This window comes from Anguilla rostrata, chromosome 3 (genome assembly GCF_018555375.3).
Source record: "Anguilla rostrata isolate EN2019 chromosome 3, ASM1855537v3, whole genome shotgun sequence".
Lineage (NCBI taxonomy): Eukaryota > Metazoa > Chordata > Actinopteri > Anguilliformes > Anguillidae > Anguilla > Anguilla rostrata.
In genome coordinates, this window is record NC_057935.1 from 11,764,961 (window position 1) to 11,777,445 (window position 12,485).

A 12,485-nucleotide genomic window follows, 5' to 3' on the forward strand; every position below is an offset into this window, starting at 1 on the left:
CAGGTCTAAAAATGTACCGACAGGAATATTATAAACCGCCAGTAAAACCGCCGGTAAAACCAATGAACAAACAAAACCGAACGCTATCATTACGAGTAGACTATAAGCATAAACTGTAGGTAAGGTGTGTGCTGCCCCCCATGGAACATAGTTCATTTGCATCAAAGATTGTACATTGATTGTACATTGTGCATAATTTAAGTTTGGCTGAGCACATAGAATGCGTAAAAATTACACTGTGTTTCAACCATTGGTTTCAACCTATGGTTTCAATTCAGCTCAGGTTTCAAACCAAGCTGTAAACAAACAAACGCAAGTGTCTGAAGTTCTGGTGGAAATTACCGTAAATGTAATTCTGAATTGCCAGCTAGATCCTTCTGTAATGACATTCGTCGCTGAATAGTGACGTCGTTTCTGCAACCATGGCGGCAGAGGGTTCAGACATGAGCAGCAACGGGGATGTGGACTCGGAGCTAGGTTGGCCCACGATAAAATTACTTTTCGCGATTTTTAAATACTTATGTATTTATTATTTTCAATGAAATGACTGGACTGTTATACCTGTTTATAAATTCAGTTAGTTACCTAGTACGCACGCATCGCTACAGTCGCCGGGCTAACGTTAGCAAATTTAGCTAGCTAGCTGGCTTGGAAAAGCAGGTTGCAAACATACTGATGTAACTATGAGCTAGTTAGGTAACTATCTAGTTTGTCTAGCGAAAGTTATATTTACTATCTGGCTAGCTACTTAAAGTATATTTGATGTTAAGCACGAAATCGATTATTACCATATGAGAAATCTCAAACTTCAAAAAATCAATGAACTGATGAGCACACCCGCTTCTTCCTTATCCAAAAAGTTCAGCGCCATAGATCTAAACAATATATCAATAGCCAGCTGTAGAGCTGTGTAGCTTGGTATAGCAATATAACTATGAAAATGTAATCACATTCATCGTAGATGTCCACATTCACACTAATGAACATTAGCTCACATTGCTGTCTGAGTGCGGTGTATATGTGTTTTAAATTTGCTTGGTAACTAACCATAGCTTTTTAAAAAATATTTTTTACAGCGTTTAAAGCTCTTTGAATATTGTCACTCAGCCTGTCGAAGGGCGAGAGCGGTTTCATGCATCTAATCGCAGCATAGAATATAAAGATCAATAGCATAAAGCCAAGCAATAATGATAAAATTAAATGAATGAATCCAATACTCAAACGGTTACCTGCAGTAGATCCTGCCCCCGGGATACTTCTACCACACCAACTGAGCTTTGTTCCAACTTCAACACTTAGGTAATAGATTATCACAGCAGACCTAACATACTTACACCAGTATGTTTATGATCATTTTACTTTTGTTTGAATAATATTAGACTGTGGACAGTAGCAAATGAACAACTATAACAAGTTTTGGCATATGTTCACGTAATTTAAATGTAATGTGCTGACTAGGTAAATGACTTAATTTGGTTAGACTACTGAAATAAGTACACATTTGAATTCAAGGGCCTAAGAGTTTTAGTAGCAGTTTGTCCTTGGTTGGAAGTTAGAAAACAGTCATTCTTTGGTGTTATATAATGATGACAAAAATATTTCACTCATGAGACTTTTTGTATGTGTGTCAAATACAAATCCCTTTTAAAGGTCAGCCACAAATTATTAAACTGGAACTGGTCAGTGAGCATGTAATTTCGTGATCAGATTTTCTGTTTGACAAGAACAAATGTGTCGTACAAAAGCAATAATTATGGGTGTTAAGCATGCTACGCAGTTAAAATAGATGGAGATAAATTGATATGGTGGTGTTGTTGATTTCATTGATTCTGTTGGCCCTGTGCAGCATGCTGAATGATCTTGTGTTGTTCAGTTGTTATTGATCATGAAATGCACAATTGTAAGAGAATTAAAAAAATAATGTTATAACAAATTTATATATATTTTATTTTTCATTGTGCCATATTATATTTTACTAAAATAGTTTGCATAAGAGTGACACAAAGAGCAAGAACTGAATTGTCTCGATGTGTTTTCAATCAGAAACTCTCGTAGCTGCTGAGTCTGCGTCTAGAGAAATCCCTGAAATTCCGGAGTCTGTGGCTGAAATTCCAGAGCCCTTCGCTGAAGTTCCAGAACATGTGGCCGTAATTCCTCAGCCCATGGCCGAAGTTCCAGAACCTGTGGCTGAAGTTCCGGAGCCTGTGGCTGAAGTCCCAGAGCCTGTGCCTGAGACTTCAGAGGAAAATGGGGGCAGTGCTACCACAGCAGCATACGCGGTGCCCCTGGAGGAAGGCGACGAAGACGAAGATGGGGAGCTGCCGGTTGATTTTGAGAGACTGTGGAGGGTGGCCCACGACAATCCGCAGGAATTCTCTAGCTGGACTGAACTGCTGCAGTACTGTGAGCAAGAGGTAAGGACAGACTAGTGGTACCAAGCAAAGAGGGATGCATGTTTATCTGTGTGGTGTGGAGGAGGAGGCTGTTGTCATTTTAACAAAGTTAATAAAACTACCCATAGCAAAAAGGCTAGCCTTTGATTTTGTCTCAACACAGTTCTGTAAGCTCATGCAGTACGCTGGTTCTACAATGTCTCTTTCTCTGTTAAATGCAGGGTCACATGACTGCCTCACGTCGGGCGCTTGGGGCATTCCTGGCAAGATACCCACTTTGTTATGGCTACTGGAAGAAGTTTGCAGACCTGGAAAGGCGTGCTGGAAACACAAACAGAGCACAGGAGGTAGGCAAAATTGTGGTGGTCCAACTGTGTAGGGTGTGGGTGTCAGGTTTGCCATGTCTTTCTGAATGTATGTTTGCATAATTTGAGTTGGAACAGTGTGGTGAATCTGACTGCAGACCCTGTATTTGTGTATTTCTGTGAATGTTTTTGACGGTCTGGGTGTTGAAGTGCATTATTGTGTTGATGTGCTCCATTTGCCTAATTGGCAGTTTAGTGTTGCTAAGGGTTTATGTCATAGCCGTGTGCGTGTGGTTCTAGGTGTGCGTGCGAGGTCTGAAGGCGATCCCTCTGAGTCTGGACTTGTGGATCCACTACATCACCCTGCTGCAGGACACACTCAACATGAACCTACCAGAATCCACGCAGCGCATTCGCAGGTAACCAACAACGCATCATCATCCAAGCATCCCTGCAGCTAATTAGCACATTAGCATTCTTAGCATTCATGCAGTACATGTACTAAAATGTACATGTACCGCACTGATTTATGCAACAATCGATAAACACCAACACACTGTTCCAAACCATCCCCCTCCCTTCTTTTTGCACTTTGATACAGCTTGCTGTATTTAAAGTACGTCAAGGTATAACCTAATCCAACAGGTAGCAATGACCAGACACCTCAAAATATTTAAACGCTGCTTCTATCTGTCCTGCAGAGCTGCCTTTCTAATGGGTCCATGCTCCCGTCTTAGACTCCATACTGCCTTTGGGTTGGCCATCAGTGAGTTGGCGCAAGACTGCTAATCACAAGTCGTCAGGCGGTAGAGAGAGGGGCGCTTTGAGAAGCTGTGTGCTGCTTTCTGCTCTCTCTCTCTCTCACTCACCGCCTGTCTCATCGCGTGTCTCTCACACCCCCCCCCCGCGTCTGCAGCGCGTTCGAGTCGGCCGTGGCGGCCGCCGGCACGGAGTTCCACTCGGACCGCCTGTGGGAGATGTACACGGAGTGGGAGAGGGAGCAGGGCGACCTGCGGGCCGTGACCGCCGTCTACGAGAGGGTGCTGAGGATCCCCACCCAGCTGTACTCGGGGCACTTCGAGAGGTGAGAGGGCGCACTGACCTGCCACACGCACAGGTGCGCTCGCTGGGCTTGCTTTCAGAGCCGGCGCACCGCCCGTCATGTGCAGCCTGCTGCCGAGCGGCAAGCGTGAACAGGGGCAACTGCTGCGGCCTAGCGGTGGTCTCATGCGTGAACTCATCGGAACCGCTTGGTCTTGATAATTCGTGCACTGCATTTACAACACACGTGTGGGTGTGCACTCCAGTGAAATCGATCTGTTTGCTTATAACGGATTTCTCATTTATCTGTCATCAGGTTTAAGGCTTTTCTGTTGGCCCACCCTCCGCGGGACGTCCTGTCTCCTGAGGAATTCAAGCGCCTGCGTTTGGAATTTCAGCAGAGCCAGGGGGAAGGGACCACGCCCGCAGAGGGGGAGGAGGAGAGGCCCCCCGGGGAGGACAGCCCCGGCGACACTGCCGCTGGGCACCAGTATACGGTACAGTGGGGGGGGGCTTTCAGCATTCCTCTGCTCGAGTCAAAAATGTCCTGAAACCAAAAAGCTAAGCAGAGCAGTCTGACCAAATCGTCAGACCAGTGTACCTCCTCTGGTTACTCTGAACTCTTAAAAATACAATGCTGTGTTTTGTGTGGAGTATTCCACTGTCATGGTGACAGTTTGAACTTAAATGCGTAGTTCCAGGAATGGAGATGACTTCACTGTGGAAGCAGTGTAGCATGATGGTTAGGGAACTGGGCTTGTAAGGTTATAGATTAGATTCCCTGGTGGTGTGCTGTTGTCTTATCATTAACCTGCATCGCTGTTGCGAATGTATAGTTGTATAAATGGATTGTATGTAAAGTTATATAAGCTGTGTAAGTTGCTGTGAATGATTTTTATAATTATATTATTATGTGATTTATATTATACACAATTATAATACTGTCCTTATTAAGACACACTGACCGAAGCTTGCTCTGTGATTGGCTGACGTGTACATTTTTGTCCAATCAGGAAGAACAGGTGCAGAAGATGCAGGAGCTCCTGTTGGCCAGCAGGCAGAAGGTGTACCAGCAGACTGAGATGGAAGTGGGGAAGAGGTGGAACTTTGAGGAAGCTGTGAGTTTGCAGGGACACGCAGTGCGCTTAAAATGCAGTGTGAAATTTAGGTCAGAAATCTTTCAACATCCTAAAACGGATATTTTGGCAAAAAACGTACAATTTCACCTTTTATATCACAATATTATATTGCATTATGTGTGTATATATACTATATATGTGTGCACAGGTGTGCATGTGTGTGTGCATGCATGTACATGTGTTGTATCTATCAGATGCATTGAAATTATATAAACCTCTGTAGTTAGCTGTGTTTTCTTCATCCAGGGAGCCTGAGTGGGATGATTTTAATAAATTTCAATTCCTTCTTTCCTTTTTTCTCTCCCTCCTCCCTTTCTCCTGTGTACTCCCTCCCTCGTTATTCCTCTGTAGATAAAAAGGCCTTACTTCCACGTGAAGCCCCTGGACCGGGCCCAGCTGAAGGCCTGGCATTCGTACCTGGACTGGGAGATCAGCGAGGTGGCCCTGGAGGGTCAGGACAACGCCGCGGAGGGCCAGGAGGGGGCGAGCGTGAGCAGGGGCAGCCACAAGCGGGTGCTGGTGCTGTTCGAGCGCTGCCTGATCGCCTGCGCGCTGTACGAAGAGTTCTGGACCAAGGTGAGAGGAGAGCTCGACCGCGGGTCAGTGTGTGGGGGAAAAAAGAACAACGATTTATTACGCTCACTGCTGGCACGGAGACAGTGAAGTGAGCCTGGTGTGTGACAGTGCTGACAGGCGTGTGTGTACGTGTGTGTTTCAGTATGTGCAGTACCTGGAGAAGCACAGCGTGGAGGAAGCGCGCAATGTGTACCGCAGGGCCTGTGAGATCCACCTGTCGCACAAGCACAGCGTGCACCTGCAGTGGGCCACCTTTGAGGAGAGGCATGGTAAGAGAGAGATGGACTGTTCCCACATATGCAGTGACCATAACTACACACCAGAAGAGCCGTAACTACACATCAGCACTGAGTGTAACTACACACCAGCAGAGCCATAACTACACACCAGCACTGAGTGTAACTACACACCAGCAGAGCCATAACTACACACCAGCACTGAGTGTAACTACACACCAGCAGAGCCATAACTACACACCAGCACTGAGTGTAACTACACACCAGCAGAGCCATAACTACACACTAGCACTGCGCATAACTACACACCAAGAGAGCCATAACTACACACTAGCACTGTGTGTATACTTCTTCATCCACATTGATAAATATGCAGACATTTCAGGCTCCTCTGTATAGCCATGATCACCTCCCTTTATCTCTTATCATCATCAGTCTCTCTACTCCTCCCCCTCCCCCACCTTGACCCAGGCAACATCCTTGAAGCTCGCCGGGTTCTGGAGAACTTGGAGCGGGCCATGCCGGGGCTGGCCATGGTGCGGCTGCGGAGGGCGGGGCTGGAGAGGCGCACCGGCCGGTTGGACCAGGCGGAGGCGCTGCTGCGGGAGGCGGTGCAGCAGAGCAAGGACTCGCCCTCCCTCCACGCCTTCTACTCCATCAAACTGGCCCGGCTGCTGCTGAAGCTGTGCAAGAACGCAGCCAAGGCCAAGAGCGTGCTGCTGGAGGCCATCGAGCTGAGCCCGGTGAGGAGGGCTGAGGGATGGGGGGGCTGAGCGCTGGAGAAGAGGGGTTCGGGAGAATACGTGCCAGATTACCTGTCTATTGGGGACTCGGGTCCCTTGTGTCAGAACCCCTGTATTAGACAGATAGGTGTTCAGTGCAGCTGCACTGTATGTTTTCCTCCATACTGTTTTTAGTCAAAAATGGACTGATTGAGTGTTGTTGTTTTTTTTCCTCTTCCCCACATTTCTTTACATTTTCCCTTTCTCATTTTCTTTCCCCTCTCTGTTCTGTCCACCCCTCCACATGCATCTCCAGGACAACGGCAAGCTGCACTTGAATCTCCTGGAGCTGGAGGTGGCGGGGGACACGCGGGGCAACGGGGCGGGGGTCCAGCAGTGCGTGAGCCGGGCTCTCGCCGCCCCCCTGTCCCCTCGGACAAAACTGCTCTTCTCACAGCGGGGGCTCCAATTCGCCGAGGACTTCGGGGCCACGGTGCAGGGGTGAGCCGCCGCTGGGCTTTGTAGCTGGTGCCCAAAGGCTTGATGATACGCTGTACATTGTATTGGCGTGACCATGTATTCTCTTCCAGTTGTTTTCCATCATACCTCTCCCACCGTTTCTCACTTTTTTCCCCCACCTCATCCTCCCTCTTGCAGTGTGTTAACGGTCTACGATGAACACCAGAAGCTGCTGAAGGAAATTGGCAGTAAGAAGAGGAGCGCTGAGAATGGGTATGAAAGGGGGGGGTGGGGTGAACCTTTCCGAACTCGGGAACGTGAGCAAGTCCAATGGTTGGCTTACGGGGGGTCAGAGCGTGTCCCCACTCCCGCGTGAGCAGGGGGCTTCTAGTTTGTACAGTGTGATTTTACTGGCTTTGATTTGACTGCTCCTCTTGTTACTCTCCCAGGGATAATGATGACCCAGAGAAAGTCAGCAAAATGGAGGACAGCTCTGCCATGTCTGCACCTTCCATGGCCACGCCCCCAGTCGCACCGCCGGTTCCCATGACAGCGCCCCCTCCCCCCATGATGGGTGGAGACATGAGCGGCTCACATTCCGCATATGGCTATGGAGGCTGGTATCAGGTACCTGTCTTACATTTATCAACAAATTTAACACACACCCCCCCCCTTCCAAAGGTGCACGGGACACCAGAATTTAACAAACTTCCACTGATGGATGTAACTTGGAACCATGGAAACAATTTATCATTCTTGTCACAGTGGAAAATAAGTACTTCCACAGTGAGACATGTTACATGGAACTGTACATCAAGAAATAAAATGTTCAGTCTTCCCATGTAATTCCCTCCTAACCTTAACTTTCCTCTTGCAGCAACAGCAATACGGAGGTTATGGCTATCAGAACCCTTGGAACTACAATCAATACTACCCTCCCAGCTAGGGGAGCCACAGACAGCAGACATTACAAGCAATTTTGGGAGCTGTTTAGCATTCTTGGCTCCACAGAGCTAAGACTAATTTTCAGCATGTAAGAGCCTGTAAAATATGAGTATAAAAATCTGACTGACAGTTGGTAGTATGGATGGGGTAGACATTTTTTATTCTATGTAGAAATTGCTCAAGATCTATTCAGCAAACAACGTGTGCCCTCATAGGTTCAGAATGCATTTTACAGGAAAAGACTGAGAGGAACCACTTCAGTGTGATTCAGATGTTTAACTGTTGAACTGTGATTGGCAGCTCATCCCAATATGCAAGGCTGTCGTCATTTAATGCATTTGGTGTTTTTAACTGAACAAACTGCCCTAATTCAAAGGCAATTTTGATGTCTTTTTTCCGGTCTTTAAGCAAAAATGTACAATTCCATTATCCAGATTTCTATAATGTACTGTCACCAGTTCCACTCCACAATCCAAATTCACAGTTTTGACATTGGTTGGCTGTTTCTATTTCAGAACATTTGTCATTTAACTTTGCTCCTCACTCTTGGGCACCTTGGAAAATGGGCTTGGTCAGAATGAGTGAGTTGTTTTACGCCCTTACCCAGAGTGGCTCTGATTGGCCCATGTGTGGAGTAACTGACGCTGCTGGCTTCAAGGTGCACCAGTGAAACTTCAAACATGAAACACATTTTGCTTCATCAGTTCAAGCTTCAGAGGATTGCTCTGAGTTGCTGTTGGTCTGGGTTCTGCTGCTTCTCATTTTGAGCACAGCGCAAAGATATTTTTCAAGGTGACAACAGGTTTTATTCTCAAGCAGTCTTTTAGCATAAGAGGTGTTCCATTTTGGCACTGTAGAACATTCCAGAGTTAGCATAGATTTTTTTAATGTATATAAATGTTTCTCTTTTTATGATTTGAAAACCATGGCGTGTTCTTGGTAAGAGGATTAACGAATCCCCAGAGTTATAGTGATGACTTCCAAAGACCCCCCTTCCACCATTTTTTTGTTTTTTTTGCATTACATATCACTTGCTGTGCAGATACTTCTCAAACCATATTTGGAGTTACACTATTCTTTTTCCAAAAAAGTTAGGAGATTTTGCATTTTCATTTGCATAAAGCGTGGCATGAGAAATACAAGTAGATTCTTTTTTTTTTTCAATGAAACTTGAAATGATGTACAGGAACAAACCCAATATAATTTTTTGCAAATCTAACAAGATTCAAGTCAGGACTATGCAGTACTGTCCCAGGTGTATGGTTAAATCTGACTTTCACATAAAATATTCTGCTCTAAATTGCCTTGGAAGTCACTCAAACACTGTTTTCTGTACGTTAAATCCATTCCATTTTTACTGACCTCAGCGGAGGCCCAAACTGTTCACTTAGAAATTTGCACAGTCTGTACAGCATACAAGTGTCAATGTTCGTTTTAATTCAAGAACGATAAACTTTTTAACTTCCAATGTTGCCTGCATATTTTTATACAAAATAAAACAGTTGGTGTACCATAATCTGTTTTCTGTAATTGTCATTTATTGTAATTGTTGAACAATAAAGCGTAAGTACTTGCTTTGGTGCTTTGATATGATTCAGAAAGTTTCTGGGAGAATGCATGTATTAAAGAGTGCCAGCATCTTTTAATAAATATAGTTATGGTTTTTCACTAATATAGTAATTGACAGTTATCTTTCAGTTAAGACTGGTTTCAATCAAGTGTGGTTTACTAAATGATAATTACGATGTCGATATACACTGCATACTGAAATGTAAAAAACATTATGCTAGACTTTGTGGGACTGGTCTTGATGGCACAACCACAATGTCTAGAAGTGGGTACCACTGATTTGGCCTAAATCTTTCATCAGTGACTCCATTGACTGTAAGTCTGACCAAATTCTGTGAATATATATAGAGACTGGCAAACAAAGTGGTCAGTATTTCTTAGACTGTGAAAGGCTGAGGCCATCTACAGAAACTATTACCTAATTCTGTCATATCCGTAACCTTTAGGGTTAAATAAAATATTTTCCTGCTGCCACACCTGTTCAACATAGCCACAGTCCTTTATTGGGAGTACACTGGTGCAAAATTTATGAACAGCCTACACCATACTCAGTGATTTGTTGAACTGCAAGTGCCTAGCTGGGAAAACTACACATTAAATTAAACAACTTGCTGTGTGCAACAGCACAAAGTCTGACATCTGGAATTGTGCATGGAACGCTTAATAGGTTGGCTGGCAAGTGGTTGAACAGGATTTGGCAGCCTCTCTCTGGTTGGATGGCTTCTGCGTCCTGACTGGTGCAAGACAGACCCACAGCTGGAGAGCCATCGTCAGTCCGACTGCTCAGAAGCCCTTTTCGATCAGCCACTGCTTCAGGTCCTTGTCAAAGTCACCTTTGACCCGGATGCTCATGGTTACCTCGTTGACCTGTGTAGGCGGGACTTTGCCTGTCAGCTTGTGCAAGTGCTCCTTCACATCCTTCTCCAAAGCCTGGCCAATCAAACAAGGACAGAAAAACACTGCTTACAAACTAGTATGTCATTCAAATAGAAAGCCGTATGTAGATCATAGAAATCACTGCCTACTCATAATAGATTACAAGTTAGAGGTTAGGGTGAAAGGACCAGAGTTGGCAGAGACAAAGTAGCCACTAGATAAGGAGGAAAATATTTGATTTTAACTCCTGTGTTCTTGCTGTTCAATATCTTTGGACAGTATAATGGCTAATGAATCATAATATGCTTGAGAGAAGCTTTGAGAATCCATAGCATCATGTATGGTGCACTTACCCAGATGTCCCCTTCAACCTTGCGCAGAAGAGTCATCATCCGGTTGCCATGGGTGATGTCTTTGTAGACAGGGACGTTGTGCATGCGGGAGCGACGTATCATATAAGGAAGATCGGGGGGCACTTCTGTGGTTCGTAAGGTAAAATGGACAGGAACAGGCAAACAAAGGGACGGTATTCAATTGGAGCGCTCATTTGTAATTTAGGCATCAGCTATGCACTTCTATTTTTCAACAGTTAACACCAGGACTCACTCTGTACCCATTTACTCGAAAGACAACATTCCAGACAGTAATGCAAACATGATGCATCATCAGCAGCCAACGCCAGCACAACATATTGAATGTTACAATCTGGTACATATGTTATATGAACCTGAAAAGCAACAGAACCCACAATTAGCATCAGGTGCTCTAACCCCTTTTATCACTATGACATATGCCAGGTAAGGAGATGAATGCAAGGTTTTCCCAGATTAGACGTCCTAGTGTAAAGCCCAGGCCTTGCCCATATGTACACAGGCCCACATGTACGGAGACCGAAGTTTGCAGGAAGTTTATCGCAGCAATCCTACCTGAGGGAGGACTCCAGCCAGATGGGGCAGGGCCCCCATGTTTAGGTGGGGTGGGAACTCGAGTAGGCGGGATCAGCCTTTCCACATAATTGTATTCGTCTGTGGACTCCACGATAGTATTGTTTCTCTCGCCCGCTGTGGTGCTCATCATCTGAAATAAGGAATGTCTGTTAGCAACAGTTCTTATAAACTATTATGTATTAGCAGTAGAATGAATTCCACTAACCGATAACTATATACAAGAGCAAGAAACATGAAACGTGTATGAGGCCTAGCATTCTGCAAGCCACATTATTCCTGAAATAGTTATGAATATGACCTAATAAAAATATTCTCAAATTCACATCCCAGGAAATGCAATCAGTCAGAAACAACCTATGCTTGCATTTACTGTAAGGTATACTATATGGCAAATACAGTGTCAGGAGTACAACGAAGTGTTGCTCTGGATAAGAGCGTCTGCTAAATGCCTGTAATGTAACCAGACAAGACGACTGTTGTTTAGTGCTGTTACAGACCATACATTCTCCATATAAAAATAATATATTCTAGTGCTGCAATGCTAGTCTGTGTTCGCACAATTCAGTAAGTTTGAGGACTGGCGCTGATGCTAGCTAGTTACACGCTCATCTAATTAATATAGATGTATTTTTGTCCAGTCAATCTATATCCCTCGCCGTCTCCATTATATTTCTTACTCACCCGTAACCGGACTCCTGGACGCGGTAAAGGGAAGGATCTTAATCCCCTACATACCACCCTGGACATGTTTATTATGGAAATCGCCATGTTGCTTTTTCGTGTGACCTCCGCCAAGCAGCACGTGAACCCTGTGTTACCAAAGAAACTTCCCCTAAAGCAGCTGCATACATAGCCATGATAGTTTAGCCAATCACAATTTTTATTTACCGCCGCCTATTGACTAGGAGGGTGAAGAAGAGACCATTGATCGTACATAAACCGAGGTTACATTTTTTGTGCTTATAGGCTAAAAACTCTGAATTCCATTGAATATGCATTCGAGACTCAATTAATAGAATAGTGTCAGACCCTGTTCAGTGTGCAGAAAATAACAACAACAACAAAATAATTACATATTTTCAAATGAAATAATTGAGCTAGATAATAAGTAGTTGGTTCAGTTCATTTGATTTTCTGATAAACTGGAGGTTATCCCAGAATTTGCAGAAGCCTAAGGAATTTTAACAGACGCTGTCTTTTTTCTTTTCTTTTTTAGAGAAGAGACATAATTTCATTTGTGAATGTAAATATAATAATTGTACTTTTGAACAGGCTGT

At 44.6% G+C, this 12,485-nt stretch overlaps 2 protein-coding genes across 3 annotated transcripts; one reads left to right on the forward strand and one right to left on the reverse strand.

Annotated features, from left to right (window-relative positions):
- Nucleotides 1-314: 314 nt before the first annotated feature.
- si:ch211-114c17.1 (pre-mRNA-processing factor 39) lies at nt 315-9,391 on the forward strand. 2 transcript variants are annotated; one of them, XM_064326160.1, is made up of 14 exons: nt 315-477; nt 2,044-2,414; nt 2,615-2,740; nt 2,999-3,117; nt 3,615-3,782; nt 4,056-4,236; nt 4,753-4,857; nt 5,230-5,454; nt 5,597-5,723; nt 6,162-6,433; nt 6,729-6,913; nt 7,070-7,144; nt 7,321-7,498; nt 7,749-9,391. In XM_064326160.1, exons 1-14 carry the CDS (start codon nt 423-425, stop codon nt 7,815-7,817), a joined length of 2,256 nt encoding a protein of 751 aa, XP_064182230.1. In that variant the 5' UTR covers nt 315-422; the 3' UTR covers nt 7,818-9,391. The 2 variants fall into 2 exon arrangements, with proteins under 2 accessions (XP_064182230.1, XP_064182231.1); XM_064326161.1 differs by having other exon boundaries at nt 374-477; nt 2,116-2,414.
- A 474-nt stretch (nt 9,392-9,865) lies between these two features.
- On the reverse strand, nt 9,866-12,017 carry mrpl49 (mitochondrial ribosomal protein L49). The gene is made up of 4 exons (XM_064326162.1): nt 11,890-12,017; nt 11,188-11,338; nt 10,615-10,739; nt 9,866-10,315 (listed from the first exon to the last, which is right to left on the reverse strand). The coding sequence occupies exons 1-4, from the start codon at nt 11,974-11,976 to the stop codon at nt 10,169-10,171; spliced, it is 510 nt and encodes a 169-aa protein (XP_064182232.1). The 5' UTR covers nt 11,977-12,017; the 3' UTR covers nt 9,866-10,168.
- Nucleotides 12,018-12,485: the final 468 nt, after the last annotated feature.